The 13,227-nt window shown below is 36.3% G+C and overlaps 1 protein-coding gene across 1 annotated transcript in view; it reads left to right on the top strand.

The window, feature by feature from the left end:
* KLHL1 (kelch like family member 1) overlaps window positions 1–13,227 on the top strand; it is a 248,194-nt gene that overhangs the window by 125,403 nt on the left and 109,564 nt on the right. The window contains exon 5 of the mRNA XM_085309552.1: window positions 9,240–9,452. Coding sequence (XP_085165678.1) covers window positions 9,240–9,452 — 213 coding nt within the window. The remainder of the gene's footprint in view (window positions 1–9,239; window positions 9,453–13,227) is intronic.

Here is a 13,227-nt window from a genome sequence, read left to right as displayed (position 1 = left end):
TTTTTCAATACAAAATTCTGCTATAAATTAATCATGAAATTTTTCATATATCTCTGCTGTGATTTTTTTTTTAATATTTAGTTGCAGTTAGAATAACCACTAAATCTGAAATACTATTGTAAAATACCCTTTTTAAGCATTTCACTCCTTAAACAAAACCGTAATTGAAACATTTTCCAACAAGCATCATATCTGTACCAGAACATATATACTTAGAGACAGCTAATGAAAAAAGAAGAAATACTGTTGTTGTGAATCTTTGTAGTGTGGAAAGCAGAGTAATACAGTGAGGCATTTTTATTCTATGATTATACARTAACACATTGTTCTTTAGATGTATTTTATTTTAATGGCTACTTATTTTTAATTCAAGTTTTCAGTACAAGAATATAAGGAAAAAATTCACCATGATGCTTTGACTGAGGTTTCAATTGTTATTTGCAATATTATCTTAATTACATTATTTATTAGCCATTTATGAAAGCAGAAACTTTTTTCTTTATATATATAGGTATTATCTTGCATATGCACTCAGAGTTCATTTTATGCCGTATTCCATCAGATTTCACACCCTAAGCAGGGTCATGGTTGGTCAGGACATAATTATCCGATTCCCAGGGACATTCATAGGTGCTGCCGCAAGAAACTATTAATGATTAAGTATCCTGTGTCACTCCTGCACCTTTCTATATAGTATTATTATTGTGAATGAGTTGTCAAAACAAGGCGATAACCACTCARTCCTTCTGAGCTATTAAAGACCTAAGAGATTATTTTATTTTTTTTCAAGATTTAGTGCTAATGAGCTCATTAATGAGACGGGGAAATTCATAAGAACCAGTATGTAGGAGTGGAAGACAGATAAGTTCAAATGGGAAATTAGACACGCATTTTAATGTTGAGGATGATTACTTGTGAAAGCTACTGCAAAAGTGGCAAATTATCCATATCCAAATATCTTTGAGATCAGAGGTATTCTTCAGTGAATCAGATGTCATTAGGTTGAACAGAAGTGTAATTGAAAGGGATCCGAAGAGACGGTCCCTTRCTGCCATGGGAAACCACATCGTGTAATCTCTTCCATAAACTGCTTCTCAGGTTCAGTACTGGTTCTAATAGATCTATCTCTTCCACATCCCACTAGAAATCTGTTCTTGAGCTTTGTGCTTTAACAGTAAGAAATAACGTTCTAGTTTCCAACTTGTGTTTGTTCTGGTTTGCTTTATACAACTTTGCTTTTAGGTTAACATTGTCCTCCAGCTTAAATTGTTCTTTGGCATCTCAGCACATATTGGTTGTTGCATCCTGCTTCACTTTTTTATTGAAAATATAATTCCTTTTGGAAAAAAAAATAAAATAAAAAGTTCAGAAACAAAAAATACAGAAACAAAATAAGCAAAATAAATCATAGAAAAAATCATTTTCCTSTCCAGGCATGCTAAGCAGAGTAAACAAGTCTGAGGCGCAATAAGCACAGAAAAAGTATGTGCTTCTTTGACAAACAAGTTTAAAGGGTTACCCTTATGGTCTTCTATATCCAAGCTAGGGCTGAAATATCATGCAGAGACCAAATGACACAAATTGACTCACATCTCTCTTACTGAAGACCAGAAGTCTCCTTGGTTTGGAATTTTGCATACTGAGTGGAGTAAACTCACATTTTACAGTTACTTACTGATCTCATTCATCCGCAGGCCTTCAGCACACACCACCCTCATGCACAGGCAGTTACCTAAGAGCTTGAGACATACTTGTAACCTCTGCTGAGCAACACAACGCCTAACAGTACTGCTCTCGCAGCACTCTTGCCTCCTCTAACCCTTACGTTGCCTTTACTCCCCTTGCTTGAGATACCAAAGTGGCAGCTCCCACTCTTGGCCACAGTCACAAGTGCTCTGATATGATCTACCACCATGGCTGCTTTGATCAGTATGGACTAGTTCCTGGTGCATTCGCTGCAGGATGTGTGTGCGCATACGCTTCCATCCTCAGGGAGTTTTAACATGTTCGCGGATAGTGTTCCAGATAAAATAAAAGAAGTGGTTTATAGGTTACTAGAGTTCTGGCTTTTGTACCATGCTGCCAAGAACAAATTATACATGCAGTGGGATTTAGGACACAGAATATTTATAGCTGATGGGAYTCTTGTCCTTTCAGAACAGTGTTGGAAGGCTGTCCTGGGGAGGGAGCAAGATGTGTAGTGGTACTCATCCATTTAGCAAGTTCTCTCTCTTTCACGTACAGGCTTCTTGGATCTCTCTAGCTGTCATCAAGAACATGTGCAGCACGAGTGAGCCAAGATCTTTCAGCAAAACAGAAAATAAAAATTAACTAACTATTTAGTTGGTTAGGTTTAGTTTAACTAAATTAACACAGCTAGCTAAACATACAAGTTTCCAAAACACTAACTTGAAAATTTTCACCAATTTATCATGATGAGCAGTCGTGACTAGAAATGTCTGTGGCCAACAGATTGCAAAATGTTTCACGCTGTGAAAATCCCAGAATGTCACAGGATATTGACACTGAATTAGACTATGATCTCCCAAAAACCTAAAATTTTGGAATAAATATTTAATTTAAAATTACAAGAAAAAAAAAGGACATATTTAGATGCTGGTACTCTTTGTCATCTGGAGGGGTCTCTTTAGTTTTCATTAGGGTGTGTGAGCAAATATCCATAGTCACAGTCTCTTCTTTCTTCAGTTTCATCTGTTCTCCCCAAATAGCAGCAGCTGCTGATCTCTCTCCTCACTGACACAGCTCAGAGGAGCATACAAGAACTCTTTCCATTGACTGCCCATCCTTTGAACCTTCCAGCCTTCATATCCCTTTAGTGATGGCCACATCAGGCTAGCATCTGGTACTGGAAGAAACATGTAAGTATTTGGGCAGACAGAGCTCTCTTTGATGAGATTTGGAATTTGGCTGGTGAGAAAGATCACATCCATGCTAATAAATACTGATTCTTTGTCTAATGGGCGTGATAGTTCAAGAACTTGAAAAATCCATTCTTTTTAAGAGAGAAGATACAGGACAGAACAGTCTACATAAATAGGTAGTTCTTGATAATGCTGAAAATAGGTGATGCAGTCTTGCGTGACACACAGCTGATAGGGAAAGGGCACATAAAGCAAGAGAACTGAATTCTATGTAGCACTATAGCAACCATTTCAGACCTAAATAGTTTGGGCTTTGGCCAAAATCAAAATTGATTTTCAGATCTTGGGCACTTCAGCAAATAAACTACATGATTTAGGTAGAAATCAGAAGCATTATTTGTTCATTTATTTAAATGTTCTTTGAAAATTTAGCTTTTTAATCAAAATCAATATGAGTTTAAAATGTTCATTGACACTAGTCAGTTATTACTTAGGGAAAATATCAGTGTACAGATGCTGTTTTTCAATATTTTCATATGCATTTACCGTTTTTACATTGGAAAGGCCACAGCATTGAAATCACAAAAAGAGAAAAGGAAAGAAAAGAAATGAGACTCCTTCGTCCAAAATCAAAATCTCTGCTAAGCATTTTAATGCCAAAGTACATCTTTCATTCTTTTGTGTTGCAACAGATTCTAACTGGCACACTCAGAATCTGACATTCTTTGCTGGCTAAATAATTAAATTATTTCATATTTATTATAATATTGAAGAAACTACTTCCAGGCTCTTCCTTACAACTACATATACACTAATTAGTAAAATCAGTGACATATACATCAATGAGAACTGATTTTTGCAAAATAATTTGATCCTATGTGAAAAAATGATTGTTATATATCTTAATTTAAAAAATCAAATTCACTTGTACAGGTTACATCATTATAAGGATATATAGCTAATAGAATTCATTTTTATTAGATACCATGTGGTAATACTTTAATTTCCATAGATCATTTATGTTCCAATGATGCAAAATTAAGATGYTGAGATGCTTGTTTATTTACCTTTAAATATAGACATATTTTGTTTACATAACTTTTCTCTGCTATTACTTTATGGTCYAATCCTGTGTGTGACTGAAAAGGTTTAAAGTAAAACACCTCTGCCATGGAAAGACTCCAACCCCTGTGACAGCAGTTATTGTATGATCATTTTTGAGAATGCAGAACAGCAGCTAAATGAGACATCACTTTCTCTGAGTGAGCTCAGAGACTTTCATTATAAGTTACTTTTTCTAATTTAAAAGTAAAAATCCACTACTAAATTAGAGTATTACAATTCTTGCTTGAAGAAAAGGCTAAGTGAATGACCCATGTAGGAAAAGTATTAGTCACAGGCCAGTTCATCTCTTATGAAATACTGAAGTCCAGATCTACAAAGCTCTGTAGGGATTAGACTTAGAAATTACAGGTCCTGAAAACTCCTACACCTTTGTCACATAAACCCGGACATGCCCAGACTCTGTGTGCCTTTATCCTCAAAATTAAAATTTGTTGGGCTCTGAGGACCTAAGTATTACTCAAACCACTTCCACAGAGCAGGATCAGGTAGCTCAATGACTACCTTGCACCTTAATTCCAGTAGAACTTACAAAGTTATTCTATTTACCCTGAGAATAACTATCCAGTGGAAAACTGGACATCTTTTGTATCAGRCTCCCCAAAATGCAAAAATAAAGACCACTTTTATTTTAAAAGAAGAAGAAAAGAAGTAGTGATATGTCCTGATTCCTTCTTTTGTCTATTGTGGTCAGAATGCTCAATGAGAACATGAGAGATCTGGGATAAATTCTGTTTAAAGGGAGCTGAAACATACAGAACTCTGCCACYGGTAAACATTTCAGGTAAGAGATACACTCTGTCAGAGAGGCGAAGCGCGAGCAAGTGTGAATTCTGCATTTATATGTTTTCCATCAAACAGCACCAAAATAGCTCCTAACTTACATGACAGAGATGCCTTCTTGTCCTCACCAGTCCAATACATAGCTATGCAAGTGCAACAGCTTCAGCGTATGACTAGGACTGGCCTTATCTACCTGTAGTACAGCTGCCCGTAGCGGGGAGAGAGGGGCAGAGCTACTGCACATTCCCCAGCAATGTATAAATGACCTTATTCTTCTCACTGAAATTCAAACCTGCATTTTGCTACCAGGGCTGGATCTCCAAAGGGCAGAGACTGCAACTGTCAGGACGCCACGGGGACCACGGGCTCCCCGGGGCCGGGGCCGGGGCCGGGGCCGGGGCCGGGGCCGGGCGGCGGCGGGGCTGGAGCCGCCGCGCTGCGGCACCGCGGGGCGGCGAGGGGGAGCCCGGGGGCGGCGACCGCGGCGCCGGCGGGGGCTGGCAGAAATATCCGTACTGGTAATGGGTGATTTGACACAATTATTCATTTTATAATCTTGTCATGAGGTATCACACTAGGATTTATACAAAACAAAACGATTTTTGGCAAACTGAGGCCTTAAAGTTGAATGCGAAGTGATCAAATACAAAATATTCGTTAACAGCAAAGGTAACTGTGTGTGTAGAATTATTTGTACTGGAAAATAGTGTTGGAGAACAATATAAATTGTTAATATGTTTTACTGGCATTCACTTTGCTTTATGTCATACAATTTCTTTTCTCTTAAAAAGGAGCATAGTCCTTCTGATATTTATCCATAGAAAAAGTAAAATAGACAATTTCCATTATAAAACAGAAAGATATTAAAATACACTTAGCTGTTCCAAATGAAATTAATTGTGAAAGGTTAAAACATGGACTAGGAAGTCAGGAGGCAGATACATTCTCTAGTCAAGCTGCGAAACGATAAAGACTTGAAAAAGTTTTTAGGTCTGAAAATCAAGAATCTGAGCTTTATTGCTGTTATATTTTACACATACATACATACATACATATATATACATATATCAGCTGCAATTATATAAAAAAAAAAAAAAAAAAAAAAAAAAAAAAGAGTAGTGGTTCCTGGGATACCCAGCCCTGGGTCACCTGAAAACTAGTGTAATTCAAGACGTTTAGAAGAAGGCATTTATGATGTGCTCAGAGGGGCGTCCGGGATTCTTTCGGGTTCCGGGGTTATTTGCACTGAACTCAAGAGACCAGCATTTATCAAGTATGAGAATGTGTTAAGAGGTTATAACAAAGCAAAAAGTATAGTAAAGCTAGAAATAGATCAGAACTGGGAATATACATACATATCAGACCACTCTAGTACAATCACGGGTGCACAGTACAGCGGCCGCTCTCCCCCTTTCTTCCAGGGCCACCTCTCAGGTATAGTTTTCCCCAGATTCCCAAGCAACGGGTGCACGGTATAGCGACTGCTCTCACCCCTTATGGGCCACCTCTCTGATAGTGTTCCCCAATTTCTCCTCACCATGTTGTTGACATCAGGAGTGTCCCTACTGATGGGTAGGTCCTTGGGTCTTTGGCCACCTGACTGTGGGTCCAAGTTCATACTAAAAGTATGTGGTTTCCTCCCTTTTATATCCAGTAAGAACAACGCCAGCCCACAGTTATACAAAAGCTGCAGGATTTTAGACCGTAACAACGTGCACATCAGCAGGTGACCTCCTGCTCAGCCCGTGGTCCTGCTTCGTGGGTAACAATGAGCAGGTTGTTGTGTGGGGAATGGCCCCACAGTGCCGAGATGTCTATGGTGTAGGTCTGCGGTGTCACTTCTCTTTCACTTGGACTTGTCAGTCTTGGGGTAATTGGAAGGTGTGCCGGCAGGTTGCAGCAACCCCACTGCRGTGGTGGCTCTGGCCATGATGCACCCAAGGTTCTTTAACTCTTGGAAGCACCCCAGAGCAAAACCCTCTTCTAGGGGCTGCACCATCCGGAGCCCCATGCTTGTCCATGTGCTGCCTGTCAACTCTGAAAGATCATATATGTTGTCTGAAAACTTTGATGCTTTTTGCTTTCAATCGCTGATTAATCGGTACAGAGGCTGGAATAAGTTATCCTTAAATACATAAGCAAATATCCAAATGAAAACACAATTAAAAAGGATGAAAGATATCAAACCTAAAATTATTATGCTGAATTCAGAGGCCCTGCTCCAAATGTTACTCAAAATTAAGTTCTATGAGTTCATAAATGTATTTTACCATCACAATGCTTCACAAGAATATTAGATCACTGGATTAATATACTACTGCAAAGTTTAATGTTGGTCCCAATTAACAAGTAGAGTTATATTTTCTTCATAATGAGATTTAATGTCAATTTAACCAGACTTAATTAAACTTTGGCTTATAAATCATTTTATTGAGAAGTGCAATGACATTTTCTGAGTTTTATGGCTTTTTAATTAAAATAAATTAAACCAACTTGTGATTAAGTGACTGCAAACTTTTTTCCCTTGTATTTCCACAATATCACGTAACATTCTAGTCAAACAATTTAAACATGTTTTAATGGAAGTCAATAGGTTAAAACCTCAGACCATAAAAATCTTGTCTTTTAGATACCCTTTGACATTTAGTCAAGTGTTGGGGGGAGGGGGGGAAGGGGAAGCTGAGTCATCTTTCAGTATATGTATCAATTGTTTAAAGATAACACAGTTAATGGAGACTGTGAATCTTTGTCTCTGTGTTGGTGTGTCTATATACGTGGATATATAAAGGTAAAAAGTTATGCATCATTAAAAGTTTTGTATGAGAAAGTATTTACCTTCTTAATAATAGGCATCACTTTCAGTTTTAGCTAATTTATTCTATTTGCATGCATGTGTTGGCATGTGCAATTACATTAGACAACTCAATGAAGCTCGAAGTATTATCATTTTGTCATGGCTAGATTTTTATTACTCACTTCTATTTGCAATCCTATATAAAATAATGCACAGTTATTTTTTAATGTGCTATTTTAATGGGTAATTTTCAAAGAATATGATGTTAGAGAATTAGAATGATCATCTCCTCCTATTATGGGAAAAATAAACCCACAAAATACAACATGTGACTTGCTTGTGCCAGTATAATTCTGATGTTTTAAGTCTTGGACCTTTTTTGTCTGTGCCAGCTACATTTACATTGTCTCAGTAATACCGGGTAAGTTCTAGCTCAGCTCCTACCGAAGAGTCAGTCTTTCTGCTGGTCCAAAGCTAAGTAAGCAATTGTAGACAAGCATTAATTTGAATTTTGATATTCTAATGATTGAAGTGTGGAGGTGGAATTATCCACTTCCCTCAATTTACCCGTACTTCCTTCAATTTACCTGTACTTCCTTTTAAAATGTTGACTGGCTTTTTGTCATAACTCTTGCCTTTTGTTTTCCTGCTTCCAAATTTCACTAAGTTTGTCCAAAATGTCCTTGTCAAAAACATGATTGCTTTTTACCTATCAGATCCTGTAACTCATTTCTCTGTCCAATACTTTTTTACTAGTTTCTTGTTTGTTTTGTATCAAATTTAGATTTTTGTTTTTCCATGAGAAGGGTCTTGTGCCTCTATTTTATACCTATTTCACTTTCCTCCTACAATTATATGTGAATGAGGGAATGTGAGCACTCTAAAATAGCTAGATAAAGAAACCTTGCAGAACTGTGCTTCTTACTTGTTCCCTGGTAGTGTAGGGCAGGTAGTTCAGAGACTGCTTGATGAAGCCCTCAAGATTCAGTCAACTAAATTAACAAATTTTATTTAGCTTAATATTTTTGTTATTCCTGTWTTTATTATAAACTTCATTTACTTCATTCATAAACTTATTATAAACTTTTGAATGCTGTATATATTTTGTGTGCTAGCTGGATGGTAGCAATCCATTCTAAATACTTTCAGGAAATAATGCTAAATTCACGGTCTTGAGCTACTTAGCCTTGTACAGACAAACATTATCTTGATATTGATAATGTAACTGCATATGAATGACAAGTTACTTAGGAAATAAATCAGAAAGGAAAAATGCAGAAATACAGAATAAGAAAAAATATAGAAAAAAATGTTTTTGTACGCATATAAACATTTATAATATATATTGAATGTGCTCAGATATGTCTGAGTTTATAAAAATTTGAACAATATGCAGATCTGCAACTGACTTTATGAATTCTTATAAAACAYTTTTTCTTTTCCTAGTTAATGAACTCTACCTTTATTGCAAAATATTTGAAATATTACAGTACACATATGAATTGCAACTATACCTGTTTCATCTAATCATTTTTGTTTTCTTCTCCTAAAGATTACTATGAAACTATTGCCTAATCTTATGGGATTTTTTTAGTTTTAATGGCCGATTTTGTTTCCCTTTCAGTATTAATGAATCTAAAATATTTTCATCTTGTCAGGAGAATATAATGGAAGTTATAAGRAATCAAGAGTTTTTACTCCTACCGGCTGAAGAACTCCATAAACTTCTTGCTAGTGATGATGTCAATGTTCCTGATGAAGAAACCATTTTCCACGCCTTAATGATGTGGGTGAAATATGATATGCAGACGCGATGCAGTGACCTAAGTATGCTACTTGCTTACATCAGATTACCACTGCTTCCACCACAGGTAATTTATACTGCTTTTTTGGCTTTTGTTTTGTTTTGTTTTATAAAATGAATATAATCACTGTTATTGTAAAACTCACATCAGTTTAGAATCAGCAGCTGCTGAATACTCTGGATATTTAAAAGCAAAAACCATTGAGAATTATAYGCTATGAAATTAGCACTTCATCCAGAGTGACCTGAAAAAATTTGAAGTTTGGGCTGAGAGACTCCCAACAAGAAGTGYAGTTTTGAACCTGAAAAGCAGTAACTTGTCATGACATGACAAGAAGGACAGGCTGAATAGTTACTCTGCTGAACTGAGATTATGGCAGATGCCAGGCTGAATATGAGCCAACAGTGCAAATAAAGAATTCTGCACATTAGTCTACACCAGGAAAAGCTTTGTCAGTAGACTGAGTGAAATTACTATTCCTGGAATACCCTGTTCTGGTGAGGCTGCAGCTGGAATACTATTTCCAGTTTTGGATCCCACAATTCAAGAGGGATATGGAGAAACTGGAAGGACTCCAGTGAGAGGCTATCAGTGTGGTCATGGAGCTAAAGTACATTTAAGTATGAAAGCTTGTTTAGTCTGGTGAAGAAGAGGCTAAGGAGCCTACAGATATACTAGCAATTTAAAACTGCTTGAAGGGTAGTTACAAGGGTGGTGGAAACAACTCTTCTTAGGAGCYTTGCACAATGTAAGAAGAAGCAAAGACCTCTTAGAAGGCAAGGCACATTGTTCAGGGGTTATAGAATCACCTTAACTGGGAGATAGATGAGGCTATGGATCACCAGATCTAGTACTGGCATTAACTCTGCTTTGAGTGAGAAGTTGAACTAGATGACCTCCATCCCTTCCTGCAAGAATGTGTTCACTGCCTCTTGGCCAAAACACTATTTTTATGATGCTTCTATTAAGATTAAGAGGAAGTACTAATGACACTTGGGCAGTTGAAAAATTTACAGGTTAAACTTATAGAAAAGTGTTAGGAATTACATGTGATACTGAGTGATAGAATAGMATGACTAGTAAACATGAGGATGTTTAGGGTATATTTTAATGGTTCTCAGCAAAGGTACGCATAATAAAAAGATTGCAGAAATAGTTAAGTTAAAGATAACATATACCACACCAGTGTGTTGTATTTATAATGGCTGTTTTTGCACSTGCTTGTGATATTAGATCATTGGTCTAATAAAAAAGCTAAAAAAAAGGCATAGGATAAAGCATAGATATTACTGTTTTTCTCTCTGTAACACTTTTAATAAGATCACTTTCAAAGGCTTGCAAATGCCATCAGTAGAATAATGCATAGTGTCTGAGCACTAAAGGCACCGGTAGAATAATGCCATCAGTAGAATAATGCATTGTGTCTGAGTATTAAAGACAGATCTAGTGTAAATTGATGTAGGCATCTAAATGATGCCTAAGAGCAATCCAGTCCAAAAGTAAAGTACTTAAATACCCTGTAAAGTCGCTGGTAAGAAAGTGAACTGATCCACCTGGCTTTGGTGCTTATTTCTATGGTGATATTATAGGGAACCTGTAGAAAATGCTAAGCTTTTAAAGCCCCCCAGAATGCAYACATTTTATCTGGCAGCATATGATTTTGTGTTTTATTAATTTACATATAATACCTGTGTAGAAATCCTTTAAATCCTGCCTTGGATAATTGCCATTGTTAGGCAAACTTGTAAATTCCTTCCACAGCTCAACTGGCATTTGGAAAAGAGATAATTCTATCTACTGTTAAAAAATAATTAAGCAGTCATTGGAATACTGATGTATRCCAATGTATATCATCTAGTTCTGACCTTTTTAATATATATTGGATTAGATAAAAAATTAAAGGGGGCTTTGTTTAACAAAAATCCAGAGTGTTACTGTATTTCAATCAATCCCTAACTTCTCCCTCTGGGCAATGCAATTGATAATATAAATAACCTTCTCTCACCTTCTTTCAGCTCTCTAACCAACTCATGTCATTAAAGAAGTCTAGCTAATATGAGTTTATACCTGACTAGATTTCTAGGGTTCTAAGAGTGCTTCTTACYTCACAGTCTGCTATGGACCCGTATGGACCATACGGCTCAGGATGTATGTGTATCCTACCAATCTCCTCTACAACATATTTGTGAAGTTCTGTCAATAATCTTTTAATGGGTTGGATGTCATGAGATTATAACTTGCATTTGAAAGAAATAAAGGTGTGATTCAATTTCATGTTCACATATACATTTGGGCTTCTCCATGTCAGTCAGATGCCTAAATTTCGGCTGTAGGCAGTGAAGATCTAGGATTAGAGCAGCTTCCAGCACAGAGCAACCTAGTGCTATTTGAGAGGGTCCCTGGTTCCCAGCTGGTTCCCAGCTGATTTTCCGGAGGAGTTCTCTTCCARTGTCATAAACTGTAAATCCAGTGTCATATTTGCTAGCCCCATGTGGATTCTTGGACAACATGTGACATCTCCAAAGGTGCTAGGTGCTTGTTTTTATGCAATTGGATTAAACATTTGCTCCTTATATGGGATTTAAATGTTGACCGATATAAAAATAATATGAACTTAGGAGTTCTAGCAAGTATGACATGACAATTTCTTTCTTTATTGAGGAATCTATCTTCTGACAAATTCACTACAATAGAATTTTGCCTTTCTTTTCTTCTTATTGACAAATAGGATTGTGCATCATTTTTCAGAGACATAGTTTAAAACTAGTTTCAGATTAGTGAAGAAAAAATAACCTTTTTAACGTTTGTTACCTAGCATTTAAAGCTATTTCTACATATATTAAAATAAATAAAAATAAATTAAATAAATATATTAAAAAAATCTCAGTCCTTTCCAAAGGAGGTTTCAGGTAAGCTTCTAGGGTGAGATACATATTCTTATATTAGCTTATCATTATAGGAGAAATCTGRACCTTGAGTTTCACTTGCCTGTGAAATGGCAACTATTTTATATTATTCAGCTCAGGCAAAATACATTCTCATTTCTCTATTCTTCTTACATGGAGCATCCACTTGATGTTTTTCAGTGAAGTAAACCTTCTTTTCTTTTCATTTAAACAGTTTCTTTAGTTGCAGATATATCTGGTCAGCTGATATTTTATATGACAAAAGATATGATAATTCAATGCAGTATGATCCACTGCAGAAGTGCAGTGCAGAAGTGATCCAAAGAGATCATTTTTGTCTTTTAGTTAATTCTAAAATGGTCTAAAAGTCCTGTTTTGGTTTGACTGGCCTTTTTTCTATAGGTAAGTGAYAGCATGAAAATTTATAAACAATTAAAATGACAGACAGTCAGTAGAGTTATTGTGTGGCATTCATTTTGAAATGAAGTTTTGCTTCAGTGAAGTTCATTTGAATACTTTGAAGCTGTCATGATATACTCTTCAATTACAATGTGGTGGCAGCGTAGTGCTATACAGCTGTTACTTTATCCTATATCCAACCAACCTGGATTTTTATTGTGCTCAGTGTCTCATGATATCCTGAATATAAGGCTTGCTTCTAAAAATATTAAGATAAATATATTCAATGCCAAAAAAAAGGAAGACAACCCCAAAACACTGCACTTCAGTAAAACATTTTTGCATGTGTYAATAAATGTATTAGGGAATGACACTGATGAATAGAAAACATAGACCTTGCCTCTCTTTATAGTAACCTTGCACTGAGAAAAGTTCAGATCAGTGTTTTAACAAAAATAATTCTATTTGTATTGCTCAGACCAGTTTATTCTGTGCAAAACTTTTATTCTCATAAACGTACCTCTCAGCATATACAG

This window comes from Rhea americana, unplaced genomic scaffold (genome assembly GCF_003343005.1).
Source record: "Rhea americana isolate MKP2758 unplaced genomic scaffold, rheAme1 scaffold_3, whole genome shotgun sequence".
NCBI classification, from domain to species: Eukaryota; Metazoa; Chordata; class Aves; order Rheiformes; family Rheidae; genus Rhea; species Rhea americana.
Note: the sequence above shows the minus strand (reverse complement) of the source record. Positions and strands in the feature narration are given on the sequence as shown.